This window comes from Lygodium microphyllum, chromosome 2 (genome assembly GCF_053477565.2).
Source record: "Lygodium microphyllum isolate KBCC chromosome 2, Lygodium_microphyllum_v1.1.10, whole genome shotgun sequence".
NCBI classification, from domain to species: domain Eukaryota; kingdom Viridiplantae; phylum Streptophyta; class Polypodiopsida; order Schizaeales; family Lygodiaceae; genus Lygodium; species Lygodium microphyllum.
In genome coordinates this window covers 82,225,251-82,241,066 of record NC_141136.1, presented here as the reverse complement: position 1 = coordinate 82,241,066, position 15,816 = coordinate 82,225,251, and the positions used below count along the sequence as shown (strand labels likewise).

General features: G+C 44.8%; 1 protein-coding gene across 1 annotated transcript in view; it reads right to left on the bottom strand.

The window, feature by feature from the left end:
- LOC148039944 (Haloacid dehalogenase-like hydrolase (HAD) superfamily protein) overlaps positions 1–15,816 on the bottom strand; it is a 102,343-nt gene that overhangs the window by 27,860 nt on the left and 58,667 nt on the right. Inside the window, exon 7 of the mRNA XM_087695408.1 lies at positions 14,510–14,590. Within this exon, the coding sequence (XP_087551534.1) occupies positions 14,510–14,590 (81 nt within the window). The remainder of the gene's footprint in view (positions 1–14,509; positions 14,591–15,816) is intronic.

Below are 15,816 nucleotides of genomic sequence, written 5' to 3'. Positions count from 1 at the left end.
CTGGAGCTAAAGGAAACAATGATTTATGGTCAAGTAGTAGGACACTCTCCAGCCAGGGCCCAACTTCGAGACTGGCTTCACTCCATGTTGCGCATCCGCATAGCGCAAATCATGGAGGCAGTCCTAATGGGCCAAGGGATCTTCATGGTTCGGCTCAGTTCGGCAGACGCAACTCAGGAGTTACTAGCTAATTCACCATATGCGTCCACAAAGGGCGTCATTTACATGGTCTCGTGGTACAGTGGCTTTATTGTGGAGGCATTTGCACTCCACAACAGGTTTCTTCGACACCCCCAATCACCCTTCTTTTCCCCGGCCTAGCGATAGAGTATCGCCAATTGGTGGAAAACTTTGGACGGCTCTTCGGCATTGTCCTTCACGTGTCTTTCGCCGATGCAATGGCAGCAACATGAGTCCCAAAGATACAGGTGGCACTGAAAGAGGTCAAGAATATCGCACAACTCCTAGAGATTGAGGCAGGTGGGCACTCCTTTACGCAGCAGGTCATTGTGACTGGGCAACCAAGGCAATGGCTGCGCCGCCACAACTTTGGACATCATGAAGCAGTTTTTACACGTTTCAGAGCCAAGGCGGCTCCGTCCATAGGCCCGCAGGTGGACACAAATGGCTTCACATAGGTCCAGAGAAGACAGAGAGGGAGACGGCGGGGGGGGCGGAGCCAGCTCCTCAAACCCATCCTCGACAACAAGGAGCGGATGGGAGCGATGCCCCCTCGACAAAGCACTCCATAGCCTCCCCTGCCCATGCCACCCGGTAAGACCGAAGCCGCCCACATCCACCACCCACGCCACAGACTACCTCGCCTTGAGTTTCCACAGAGCCCACACACCCCCCCACGTCCCATGTCCCCCCCCCCCAACACCCCCCATGTAGATCCGTCCAACCCACCATCCCTCGATCCTCCTCCCCCCCACCACCTCCCCTACTGAGCACCCCCCCCCCCTAATCCACACCCGGTTCAGGTATTGCCTCCCAAACCCACCCCCCCTCTTCCCACAAGAGGTGATGAGCCACACACACCTACATCCTCCTCACACTAGCAATCTTCCCCCTCCCATACAGCCACCAACTCATCCGCCCCTGCCACCCATCACACCTTCTCGAGACAGGCACAGCTGCCACAGGAGTTCTTCCGCAGTGGCCCATGGTCCTACCTGAGAGTTGCGGAGTGCGGAGAGTTTCCACTACCTCTAGAGGTGAGGATCTTCATGGTTCATAAGTCAAGGAGGGGCAAAGTTCATCTACTAGCACCACCAAATGGACCAAACTACGCCTTTTTTCTTGAGTCCTCTCACTCAGGGGAGTGGACCACTACATAGATAAAGGAGGAGTTGAAGATCACGTGGCGGATCACACCTCCAAGTGGATCGGAGATGAAGGATTAGCACTGTTTGCACAGCAGTTGCCTAGTTGCATGATGGACATTAACTAGTGGGCTGCTACCGAGGTCCCACACTTGAGCATTATCTTTCGAGCCCATCCACAGTGGAGAGCTCCAAGGGATGTGATCGAGTGGCCCTTAGCATAGGCGGCCCATTTCCACTAGTGTACAAAGTCACGACTCTCAGCATAGCTAATAGATGCATTGATAGTACCACCTGGAGCACCTATCACCCCTATGGTCCGGCTAAGGGCCACCATGGGGGACTGGAGTTCGTTGTCCACACCTGCGGCAAAGCGTACTTATATGCCTTATAGTTTCTCCTTCTTATCAGCAACCTCCACACCAAACAGATGCCTGTTCGGTCAATCACAACTTGCCCCATGAGATTACACCTTGTATCCTGGAATGTGAATAGTCTCCCCTACAGTGGGGCACGTGGTTCTAGGAAGTTTATTGTTCGGCAGGAGCTGCAGCGTGCCCTTGCCGGACGGATTGACATCTTGCTTCTACAAGAGCACAAGCTCACCCCCACCCATGCCCAGCAGGTAGGGAAGGTACTTCCGGGCAGCTCCCACACTTACTAGGAGCACGCTATAAGTGCCCACAGTAGGAGTAGAGGCGTATGTACCTCTGTTGGCCCGAGTCTCACCGCCTGTGTACGAGACCACGGGACGATAGTGGCAGGGAGGGTTCTATGGATCAGATTGGATATTACGAACTCGTGCCTTGGGGTCCTCAATGTCTATGCCCCTATGGAGGTTAGGGCATGCAACAAGTTCAAGGTGGAAATCGCGGATGGACTCCCAGAGGTGCACTCCTCCATCGTTGGAGAAGACTTCAACAACCTGGAGGCTTTGGAAGACCAGCAAGGCAGAGACAGAAATTACCAGGGCATGGCTGGGGAGAAGCACAAGGCACAGGAGGTCTTTTTGCTGGCAGTCGGAGCATGCGATGCTTGGAGAGACCCTACCTTCCACATCAAGGAGAGATCTTTAGACTTCTCTTGGGGATACAGGAAGCTAGGTGGAGTCTTGCTGGAGTAGACGGACAGGTTTTATGTGGAAGAGTGGGGAGGCTCTCGTGCAGGCCAAATTGAGCAGTTGGCACGCACCACGTTGTCCGATCACTACCCGGTTCTTCTGACACTTGCCCCCCCAACATCCGCCCTAGACACACGATCCTGTCGGATCCTTGACTCGATCTATAGGAGGGAGGAGGTGACGAGACAAATAGATAAGATTTGGACCAAAGAGTGGAACAAGAGGGACCGGATAACAGAGATAGTTCAAGAGGTCCTAGCCGAGTCGAGCAAAATTTGCCAAGAGGCAGCCATACAAGCCACGCAGTAGAGCTGGGAGGAGGAGAGAGCACTCCGACGAGACCTTGCAACCACGCAGAGATTATTACAGGACGCACCAGGGGATCCCACCCTCCACGCACAGGAGGTGCGCGCGTGAGTAGCCATTGCTGGCCTAGAGGACAGGCGCTCGAATTTCTCTTTCCAAACCTCAACAGCCTTCTGAGCGCGGAAGGGGGACACGATCTGCAGGGAGTTCTTCCAGGTGCACCAGCCTCGCACTGCAGGAGAGCAGATACGTAGCCTTCGGGATCACTATGGGAGGACTCGCTCTAGTTCAGAGGAGGTGATGGAGATTGCCACCAACTATTTCACACGCCTTTTCTAGCAGGAGACAACTTCAGCTAGAGGACAGAGATATAGACAGCAAGTATGGGATCACATCCCTTCGCTTGTCACAGTGGAGATGGGACACTCCCTTCTAGCCCTCTTCACAAAGAAGGAACTAGAGGAGGCTTTTCATACACAGGATGGGCAGAAATGCCCAAGGGAGGATGGCCTTTCTAAGGCCTTCTTCACTACCTACTAGGAAGTGGTGAAGGACCCCCTACTGATGGCCTTCCAAGAGATTTTCACTTCAGGACACGTGCCAGGGAGTCTTTCGGCAGGCCTTATCAATCTTCTCCCCAAAGGGGGAGACCGGATGGAGCTTTCCCAGTGGAGACCGATCATCCTATTGTCAATGGCCTATAAGGCACTGGCAAAGATGATTGGTAGGCAACTACGCCCCGTGCTTCCAAACATCATCCATGACACACATACACGCTTTATATAGGATAGGAGCATCCTAGACAATGTATTCACCTTCTTTGAGGCGACAGAGTGGGCTCAACACAGTGGGCAGAGACTGGCCGTACTACTCTTGGATTTCGAGAAAGCTTATGACAGGGTGGACTAACATTTCCTAGAGACCACCATGATGAGGTTGGGATTCCCCCAGGTTTGGATTCGTGGGGTCTCTGTCATTTACAGATCGGCCACCAGCAGGATTCTCATAGGCAGAAGGTGAGGGGAGGAGTTCCGACTAGAGAGATCGGTTCGACAGGGCTGCCTCCTGGCCCCATACCTGTTTCTACTCTTTTCAAAGGCGATGTCTCACTTCCTCAGGGGTCACATGTGAGCGGATTACGCGGCCATTGACTTCCAGTGAGAGAGGAGACTTAGTTGTTAGACTCAGAGTATGCAGATGATACAGCACTCTACATAGATGACGATGAGTTGATGCTAGAGAGAGTGAGGCTGGCTCTTGATGTCTTCTGTTCTACAACGGGAGCGAAAATCAACTGGTGAAAGTCGGTCGGTTTCCTCATAGACCCGGACTCTAACACGGAGTGGAGCGTCCACGTGGGATTTAGATGGTTGAGCAAAGGGCAAACCATCTGGTACCTAGGGTTCTTGGTGGGACTCAACATCACTCGTGCCTAGCAGTTTCTTCCTGTCCTTGATTCTATTCGGAGGAAACTGACCTACTTGAGCACGGCTCATCTCTCACTAGCTGACTAAGCCCTGATGGTTAACCGGGTCCTCCTAGCGACAGCCTGGTATATCGCCTCGTGTTGGTGCTTCTCCTCATCTTGCATAGTACACCTTCACTGCCTAGTGCGGAATTTCCTTTGGTCAGGGTCAGATGGTTCTAGGGATTCCAAGGCCAAGGTGGCGTGGGCGACCATCATACGACATCGGTCGGAGGGAGGCCTTGGGATCATAGACCTAGAGTATCAGAGTATGGCCCTCTTGGGCAAGCTAAGTGTCCGCGGCCTCACACCAGGCGGGCAGACCTGGAAGGTCTTATTGCATGAGGGCCTTCAAGACTCTAGACCAAGGCTTGGCGGTGAGTGGAGACAGTCCCTGAGATGGATCTTCACGTTAGCCCAAATCACCCTTCCCAAATCACCTTTCCTACACAGTTTACTCCGCGTGTGGCAGGGCCTTCGTAAGGCCCTAATCCAAAGTCCCCCAAGCTGCCAGGAGGAGATAGACCATTAGCCGGTGATTTGGAAACCCCAAGTCAAAGATCAACAAGGGGCACAGATAGGCGAGTGCCCTCACATCCAATGGGCTGGTTGGGAAGCGGGCATGGCTCGTACTATCAGGACATGGCGGGAGGTGTACAAGATGGCGGACGAGGAGGTGCTGCAGCGAGTATCAGGCTACCAAAGAGGAGTGGACTTGAGGAGAAGGGAGATAGATGGAGCAATATCTCTGGAGTGGCTTGCTCCCCCAATACGAGAGCTAATAGAGCCGAGGGAGGTATGGGCAGCTAGGTTTTCACCAACAGGCAACCCCCTACAGGTGGTAGGTAGAGTGGGCGGCGCCGCGCACAGGACTTTCTTCGCCATTCAGGAGGGGGGACGTTTGGCTCTTGACAGAGGACAGCACGATGAGGGGATAGCCACCCTTTCTTGGAGGAGAATTCGAGTGGTGGGCCTTTAGGGGAAGACATGGCGGCTGGACCCCAATGTTTTCTGGAAGGAGCTCAGGGAGTGGCGCCTTTGGATCCGGGAGGGCAAACCACTTGATGAGCTGGAGTGGGATCCAAGAGAGTGGCTATGGCCGGCTACTGCGGTCGCCAAGAAGCCACCCAGGTTCCTAGAGTACACTGCCAGGATTGGCAAACACGTACTGATACAAGAGGATATCGATTGGGCGGAGCATAGTATCACGGAGCCCTTCCGACAAACCTTCTAGCGTCGCCTATGGTATAGCTGGAGGCTGAGGGTATCATATTTCTTATGGCTGGTGGCACACGGAGGCTTGGCGGTGGAAAGTTGGCTTGCCCAGATGCAAAAAGAGGAAGGTTGTAAGCGTTATACACAACAGCCTCTGGAAACCCCAAAGCACTGCCTTTGGTCATGTGAGGAGGTGCAACTCGTGTGGAGAGGAGCATGCCGTATCCTTCGCCGTATAGCACCCAATATTGGATGTATCTCATGGGGAGCTCTCTGTTAGTAGGCAGTTAGCCAGGGCCGCCACCTTTTGTATGACGCCGGCATGTAGAACGCGATATTCATTATCGAGCCAGGGTCGTACGCAGTGGTAGGTTTGGAGGCTCCACCCATCCGCTAGGTACTGGAGCCCACAGCAAACCGCTCGAAGATATGGGAGATCATAGGGATTCTAACTGGATGGCATATCTAAAAGGCGCGGTGTTAGGAGGCTTTTGGCTAAGAAAGACTTTCACTACAGGTGACCTTAGCAAAGCTCTGGACCTCCATCCACTCCCTCTGTAGCCGATGGGATCAAGTGTAGGGCGAGTCCAGGGCGAGTCAGGAGCTCCGATGTCATTGCATGCGCACTTGGGGCGGCCAGGACCTGTTTTTCGTGATGCAAGTAGGTAGCCCCAGTTGGCGATATATCCCCCCCCATGGTTTCTTGCCCCCATCCCCCCCAGACTGCCTTGAGAGGCTTGTATACATGATGTATTTGTGACTTTGCATCAGCTCCAGCTAGTCTGTTGAGCATGAGCACTCTGTTGTAATCAGTTTTTTTGAGTGATATAATCAGCCACATTTTATTTGCAAAAAAAAAAAACATTTTACTCTCCTACAGAGTTTGCAACAGCCATCTAGGGACTATTTTTGCTGCATTTACAGCAGCCCTTTTTTGTTGTACTACATGTTCCAATGTTGGAGGCATAGCATCATCAATTGCTTGTTGTTCGAGAGCATGTGGTGCAATGGCAGCTTGCTGTAACAAGCCTGTCTGGCCACTTTGAGCAGGCTCGGACCCCAAAGAAAGTGATAAGAGGACTTTGAAAACATCACCTGAGTCATAGGTGGCTGGCATTTCAAATTGATCATGCGAAAAGGCTGCATTTCCACCAAAAATAACATCTCTGCTAACAAACACTTTATTTGCGCATACATGAGGCTCCTTCGCCATATCTGCATCCGCTATGCATCCAAACACCCAAAAGTAGTCAACCTTTGGTTTCTTTCCATGCCAAGCCTCAAAAAGGTGTGATAATCTTTAGTGCCTTTGTTGGTGCATGATTCAAGACATGATTAGCACACTAAAGGCCCTCAAGCCAAAACTTATGTAGCAACCCCCTTCCTCTAAAGCATACATCTAGTCATTTCCATGAGTGTCTGATTCTTTCTTTCAGCAATGTCATTTTGCTAAGGGGTCATCCTCATAGTGGTTTGATGTGTGATACCTATTTCGAGCAAAAATGTCTCAAAAGCACGAGACATATTCCCTCTCTCTATCCATGTGAAGAATCTACACTTATAAACTAGTTTCAACCTCAAGGTTAGCTACCGAATGTTTGAAGTGCATGAACACATCAGATTTTTCCTTCAGCCTATGCGGCTAAGTATACTGTGAGTAGCCATTTATAAAAGTGACAAAATAGATATGACCCCCAAGTGCTCATGTCCTCATGTGACCACATACATCAAAGTGTATCAATTGCAATTTTCAAACAGCACACACTGCACCATCCTTTTTGAAAGCAAACCTATGCATTTTACCCAAGATGCATCCTTCACATGCATGGAAAGGTCGGGTGTCCATAGGAGGTAAGGTGTTCACCATCTAACAATGCTGAAGAGTCATCATGCTTACAAAACTCATAAGACCAAATCGGGCATGCCATAGCTCATAAGACCGAATCGGGCATGCCATAGCTCTGCATTCTCCATAGCAAGCGTAAGAGTGCTAATTGCAAGAACATTATGAGATCTCTCATATGTATCTAACAAGACAAGGCCCTTATACAAGGTGTCTAACAAGTGAAGAGCATAATCAAGCTCTCCATCTCTAGCAATATACTTGTCCTCCCCAAAGATGACCTGAAAGCCATGCTTATTGAAAGCAGAAATGGACAAGACATTTTTAGTGATACCAGGCACAAACAAGACATCTAGAAGCATAAAATTTAAGCCATCTATAGTAGTAATCAGCATTGAACCAATGCCACAGACATCATAACTATTGTTATTTACACATGTAATGTGTTTCCCTCCATGGGCTACATGCAAAGATGTAAACCAACACTTCCATGAAGTGATGTTCCTAGATGCCCCACTGTCAAAATTGGCATAGTCCTCCTTTACAAAATTGTTTGTACCATCCCCATTAGTAGATTTTAAGGTTGATGTCCCTTGAACAGCCAACAAACCAAAGTCCTTCTCTTTGGCCAATCTTTTCCTGCATTCATCAATGTGATGTCCAAGTTTCAATAGTGGACAATAGTGGCATTTCCCATTTTTCTTTGCCTTTCTTATGTCTCAGGTAGCCTTGCTAGACGGTTGTCCCACATCAGCTTTGAGCTAATATCAACATATTGCTTTGCTTTATCCTTGCCTTTGTACTACATGGCTACATCACTTGAACACACAGCAATATAACCAATTCTCTTCGCAACAAGTAAGAGATTCTAGCTTCATCCGGGCTGCAAAAATGCTTTCCAAGACATCCCAAGCTGCTTCAGAGGAGCTTTGGGCTAATTTTTTTACATATTGCTTTTCTTTACCCTTGCCTTTGTACTTAGAGAGCATGGCTACATCAATTGAACACAACAATATTTTTCTGAGTTCATACCTCTTGTAACAAGAGGCCTTCCAACTCCATGAATGTAAGGGGCTGCTGCCCCCCCCCCCCCCCCAAAGGACAATTCAGCGAGGTGTGGAAGCCAAGATAAGACTCTAGAGGTGAATTCAAAGTGATATTCACTATTTCTTCATTGAAAATAACCTCATCAATATTCATTAGCTGCTGCTGACATAAGTCCTACAAGTGTATAAGGTGATCAATCATACTATCACCCTCATACATATGCGCATTAACCAATTCTCTTCATAAGTAAGAGATTCTAGCTTCATTCTGGGCTGCAAACATGCTTTCCAAGACATCCCAAGCTGTTTTAGAGGTCCTATATGACCAAATATGAGATATAATCGCTCTCTTGACTAACAAGGCAATCAATGACAAAGCCTATGCATCCTTTGAATCCCACCTCCTCTATTACTAATTACCTAACCTCAATCTCTAAGATTTGAATAGAAAGGCACTGCCATTTGTATCCTCCCGGAAGATTGTAGTTCATGGCCTACTAACACAAGCTAGAGTATATGGGCCCTCTTGCACACCAAAAAGAGAAACAAGCACACAGCAGCCCAATTAGAGCATTTAGTGTTTTGTCATTGCAATCTTCACCTTCTTGAGAAGACCGTTGTGTCTCCTAAGCATTCACAAGTAAGGAATTGTATTATGCATAATTTAAATTTTTAACATTGCCCCTACTTTAAAGTTGAATTGTAAATTGTAATATGTATGAACATTGAACATGTTAAAACTACTATCATATCTTTGTCTTGTTCACTTTTATAGGTGAATGTAAATAAAATTAATATAGAGAAGGTGCATGACACCCCGGAGATACCACAGGAGAAGCGGAATATCTACTCCGTGCTCTATGAAGAGCTATCAGCAGTACTCTATGAGACTCGTACACACAGGAAGGCTAGAGCAACTAGAGCAAAGCCCACATATGGTCAATCAATATAGCTAGAGTCTAAGCTAGAGTCTGAGGCTAAGATTGAGACTACTTCATCATCTTCTTGATCAAGGTCCTTAAAGTCAGATGAGAAGATGGTGCACGGATCCTCACAATCCGAATGAGTCATAACTCATAGACTCTAGAGATTGAAGTCGTGATACCTCTGGAGTCAATTTAGCATTGCAATTGTCAGTTACAAGTCACTAGTGGTATTATGCATATCACACCACATTGATATCACGATTATTCATTCATACTAATACTTATAACTAAGTAGTTAATTTGGCAAAAACTCTCGTTCTCTCATTTCTGTTTCTCCCATTTCCAAAACTCCCCTGTACTATGCACAAGAGAGAGACACAGGAAGATACAATAGACGGCCCAAGGCTGTGGCAGGGCACCACACTAAACAATAGCCAATGTACAAGGCTGCGGCATCTAGTGCTGCAAGTGGCGACATTGGCAAACAAACCAATGGAGCTGGGTGATGGCAGCTCCTCTTTCTGCTTCTCACAGACTAACAAGTTGATTGGCGACAACAGAACCTTCGCAAAGTGATGGTGGCTATTCAGGATCCACGCGTAGGAGCTACTCTAATACTAAATGTGAGAAGTGCAACTAGCTATGGAGGAGAGAAATGAGAGAGTAAACAATAGATAGTATGTGAGTTGGAAACAGTTGTGTGTGCTTGGTGAATTGAAAGTGATAGAATGAAAATACAAGTTAGGTCTAAGCTAAGCCTAACCCCTAACTCAACTCGAGTCAACTTTAACTCTAAATGTAGTGACACACTGCAAACTAAATAAATAGAATATTGAGCACTACCCATAGAATTGGCAAATTCTAACAACCACAATCTATTATGAGTGATAGGAATCATTACATGACAAGTCTCTTTGAAGAGGCAATCTTGAGAATATAGGTATGGCCCTAAAGTTGTCATCTTTTCTCTCTAACAGCCACAACCTATTATGAGTGATAGAGATCCTTACGTGTTGAGTCTCTTTTGAAGAGGCAATTTTGAGAAAATAGGTACAACCCTAAAACTGTCATCTTCTTTTCATCCACAAACTAATGGGGAGCCTATAGCAGCAAATGCTACTATTTTATATCTTTGAAATGCTATGTATCCAAGCAAAAAACCAAATGGGAACTATTTTTGCCTCTTGTGGAAGGAGGAAAGAAAGTCCCACCCATCTTGCATTCATAGGATAAGATCTTTGAGGCCAACAAGTATGTCGAGAGTATGGATGAAGCTTATGCGAAAGGAAAGATTGCTCTCCAAAAGACTCGAGAGAAGCAAAAGAAAGCAGCTAACTATCACCATAGCACTTTGACATGTATAGAGGGTAATTTGATCTTGTTACACTTGGAAAAGGCCAAGTTAAAGAAAATGAGGGTCAAGAGCGTATTTTTCCTAAACTCAGCATGAGGTATCACGGGCTTTTCCAAAGTATTGCAAAGGATCAGTGAGGTGGCTTACAAGCTGAAGCTACCTAATCACTAGAAGATTCACAATGCCTTTCATGTGAGTCTTCTTTGGCAGTTCAGTGTGGTGATATGCCAAAGGATATTTGTGATGAGATGTAGCAAAAGGTTGAGGAACTTATGAAATCTTGATTCCTTAGTAGACATTGGGACATAAGGAGACGAAGGTCAAGGGTAAAGTCTCCCATCGCTATTTGGTAAAGTTTCAGAACTATGCACCACTTGATGCAAAATGGATAAAGAAGGATGATTTGGTAGAATCACCTCATTTATTTTAACTTTACCTAGATACTTTTCAATTGGAGCCCCGCCATGCTCAATCAGGCTCAGCAAAGCATAGATCTAGAACATCACACAATGCTCAAGAAGGGGATGGTGCTTCTACTTCGTTGCTACAGATATACTCACATATCTAGTGGCTATTTAGAGAGCTTTCAGATTCCATACACATAATTCTATGATCAGCCTACTAGATACTTGTGTTTCTAGAATTATATTTAGTTATTTACTACTACAATGAATACTATTTTAATAGTTGTGGTTTTCTACTCTTGTGATCAATTGTGCAGTAACTACCATCTTGGAAAAATATATATCAATAGAACATGGAGCAACAACAATGTGCTTGGTTACTTGGAAATATGTATGGATAAATGTACACTAGCAATACATGAAGTAACAACAACGTGCTTGGTTTCTTCGAAACATGTATGAATAACAATACATTCACGATATGTCTAGTTGCTAGAAAACATGTATTGGGCATTTCACATGTCACATTGGATCTTGATTACATGCAATCGAGGTCGCGATACTTCAATAGAGGGGTATGTCATTATGTGCAATCGGGATCACTTGCAAGATTTCAAAAGAGGCGTATATCACCATAATGAGAAATAAACTTGATGATTTAATTAAACTTCGCAAAGATTTTTAATTAAAATGAACTTTCATTCTAGTTTCCCTAGCTCTGGGCATGGTGACCATTGTACATGCAATGAGGATGTGACGGATTTGGCATTGGACATGCAAAGGAAAAGTGTATAAACTATGTAGTGCAAGAGCAACGCAAAAGGAACAAAATGCAAGCCGAAACTTTCATCAAATTGAAAGTTTGTACCTTAGAAATAAGTTGCATTTAAAGTTTCACCTAGTAAGCAGCTGACTTTGGGCAATTGAGTTAAAAAGAAGGCCTTGAGCTTAAGTTTGATCCAGTGAGCAAGTCACTTATGATTAATGATCAAGTCATTAATTATCCCTCAATCAAAAACAAGATCTAATTAAGGAGCAGTTGGTTACTCATTCCGAAAGCTTATCTTGGCTATTTGGGGCTTCTGCTCTCCCATTTCAACTGCCCAAGTTTAGAGACAACCATTCTTCTCTTATTTGCTACTAAAATTTCATGTTTCAACCATGGAATATGAGCTAACAGCACAGTTGAGTGTGGACAGCAACCAATCTTCTCCTCTTGGCATGTGGAGCCATTGTGCAGCTCTAAAACTCCATTTACAGTAAGGTATGCTGCTGTTTTTGAACTAAATATTAGAAAAATACATTATCGCAACGCTACAAGCTAAGACCCTTTCTTCTTCTCTGAGATCTCAAGCATACTTAGTGTACTTTCTAGACAACTTTGTTGCAAAAAAAGTGACAATCTCACAGTTATCTAGGGAAATACCAAGGACTATACAAGAACTATATAGGATAGTTATCTAGGGAAATGCTCTCCAAAGGTTCAAACACTAGTTATCATTTTTAGGGTTTCGCAAGCTAACGTATTCATTTGTATTTTTGAATACTCTACAATTGATTGGAAGCTAGTATTGAAGGTGACGTCATTCCAGTATTGGAGGTGACAAGGTCATTGTGCACCCATAGATCAGTTGTGTCACGAGAAATTACTGGCCATTTGTGTTGCAAGAAATCACTGACATACAACCATTTGTAACCAATAACAAGCATACATTAGTCATCTAAAGAAATACCAAAAGGGATGCTATGCTTAGGGAACAATAAGACTATAAGTGTTATGTGTGGTGCAAGAGCACTCTAGCTCCAGTTGTATGTGGATTTTTCTTGCTAAATTTACTGCCAAGCTGAATTAAGTGTTTGCTAGAATGTGTTCTACTGCGCTTTGGGATTTCGAAGGCTGGTTTCATCCACCTAAGTCATCTAGCTTTGAGCATCTTGTATACTCACTTATTCATTTACAGCATTCATTCATTACTTCAAAATTGTTTTACCTCTATTTTTGTTTTTTGCATTTTGCACTTTTGTCTGAGTTATTGTGTTTTACTCATGTTTATGCATTCTGGGTTTTCTCTAAACAAACCCTAGCATATCTTCACAACCCTAACTGTTAGGATTTCTTTCATCTTTACTTATTTCCTCTATGGTGAGACCTTTATGGCTTGATTTGCAATTTAGTCATACTTAGTTGTCCTTTGTGATAAGCTCTGACCTACAAACGAGGGAAATTGAACAGCACTTCGAGTGTACCATATTGCTCATATCTTGTAGGTCCATTTGACCACTATCCGATGTTAATGAATCTCTCTTTCTCTCTGCCATACCCTTCTCGTGAGTAGCTGCCCAACCTCTTCTCAACCCATATTCACATTTTTATTTAAATCTTCTCTTGATGTAGCATGTTTGGTCACCAAATTGTGCAAAATGCAGGGCAGGCCTTAAAACATGTCCTTCATGTACTAGTTGCTACAATAGAAAAAAGGGGATCAATCAACATCAGTTTCTACCATGATAGAATGCTTCCATGATGCAAAAAAAATTCACCTATGCTGGTGCTCTTGCAACCCTAGCCAAACTCCATTGATAAGCTCATAGGATGCATTCTCCATGACAACTTACCCAACTATATGTAAAACGAAGTAAAGTCATATAAAGCAGCACAAACCAAGCAGCATTAATGATGCTAGGACCTGCAATGATAGTCCTATAGCACTATAGACTATCAATTCCCCACTAGAATTGCAACAGACCATGGAGATTTGTACATCATAAAAATTCCAACACGTAAAGATCTTACAGGTAAATTTGAGTAGCTAGAGGAGTACAAATGAGTAAACATTATCAGGTAAAAGTGTGAACTTGACAGTGGTGAATTCAGAATCTGCTCGAACTACTGCCCAATTATCTTAGAGTCAACTGAAATAGAGCAACTAACACTTGTAGCAGCTGGCCTGAATATTCTACGAGACAATGCACCAAGTTGATGCCATTTTACCTCATCTTTATGCTATCCTAAATAAATTAAACAGTTCACTTTTTTATGCCAAGTGATGCTCAAATGTTCAAAAAACTTGAAGTCTCTTTCATGGTAAACTTAAACAAGCTGGCTTCCTCTTCAACACTTAGTTTGTATTCAGAATATTAGAACTTTTAAGAGCATCAACAGAGCAAAATCTTTGAATGCTTAAAGTAATGAAAAATTTACAGGTAGTACAGGACATCCTTCTCCACAAAATTCCAGCACAAGCATACACTAGGGATGGACACAGATTTTATACATATTAGTATTGCCGAGACATCTTGCAAAAGATTCAAGGCTCTCAGCATTCACAGTTCACCTTCATGGATCATCAACCTCTTCAATTTGTAGGTCTAGCTGAGCTCAATGGAAATTTGGATAATGTATATAGTACTATACCAATCTTTTTAAAGTGCATCCTTCCATGGCATAACATGTTCTGTGCCAATATTACAAACACACATCAAGTAAAAACAAAGTTGCACTGACCTTGCAACAATTTCTCCACTTTTACTGTATGCAGCAAGAACCACAAGAGGGATGCCTGCTTCAACCACTTCATCCACAAAACTGAAATAAAGATCATGGACAGATCACTTATGTGTAGATCGAGTTGGTGCAGTACTTATGTTAGAAAGCCCGAAAACATTCTATGAGATTTACAATCCATAAACAGTCTTACAAAAGCTGCAAAGAGTAACCATCAGCTCATCTTAACATAAGCACTGGTCCTCATCACACTTGCACAAAAGGATCCTTTCATATTTTTGCTTCATAAACTTGGTTTGTTTAGACTGTTAATTCTCCTTACTGCTAAATGAAATCATTTTCTGCCATCTTCTCTTAAATAGCTAAAAGACCAAAACCATACACCATCCTGGTGACTGATTTCAAAAAGCAAGCTCTGGGATGCTGCGCACAATCAAACATTCAAGCCTCAAGGTCTACACAGACCTGGAGACTTCTAAAAAGCAACTAATAAGAAAATTGACCAAAAATTTTATGGATACAAAGGGAGACACAACCAATAGCCACTCCCAAGAAGATTGGGCTAGCTTTTCTCCTTTGGCTTCCTCTAAAGTCCATGAATACTGCAATCCTCATAAAGGTAGAAAAATACATAGCAAGAGACCTAATCGTCTATTGTAGACATTAACTTGGGTCTCGTGTTTCAGCTATGCCCAACTTCCATATCGGGCATCCACTTAGCACTAGAGGGGCTGTTGGGCCAATGCTGAGCTGCACGTGCACACCGACACTCACAGTGAACAGTGAAAAGAGAGAGGAGATTTTTGGAAGCTCGCATCGTACAATCCCTAAGGTACTATAGTAACCCAAAATGGGTGTTCACATGGGGGGGAAACCCTTCTCCAACTAGAAGATAAAAAGTGCCAATGGATAAGGGAGCATTCACACCAAAACAATGGAGGAACACAATAAGTCTAACAAGTTGGATCAATCCTAAATTGCACGTGCGTCCATGAACACATAGACACTCTCCCTCTCTCGCTCTCTTTCTCTCACAATAAACCATGAATAGCAAGCGAGAGGAGATTGCTCAAAGGACAAATCCATTAATGTGAGAATGATAGTACAATCCCTAAGGTACTATAGTACCACACCCAAAGTAGGTGTTTCAAATGTCCACCTAGGATCAAACCTGCACATGGGACATGACACAAGCTATATCCATGAACATATAGGTATTGGACGTAAGACTCATCTCCCAACCATAAAGCCAAACATGCTCACCCCTTTGCTTTGGAACTAGCACCACATTGGGTCGCAACCACGTC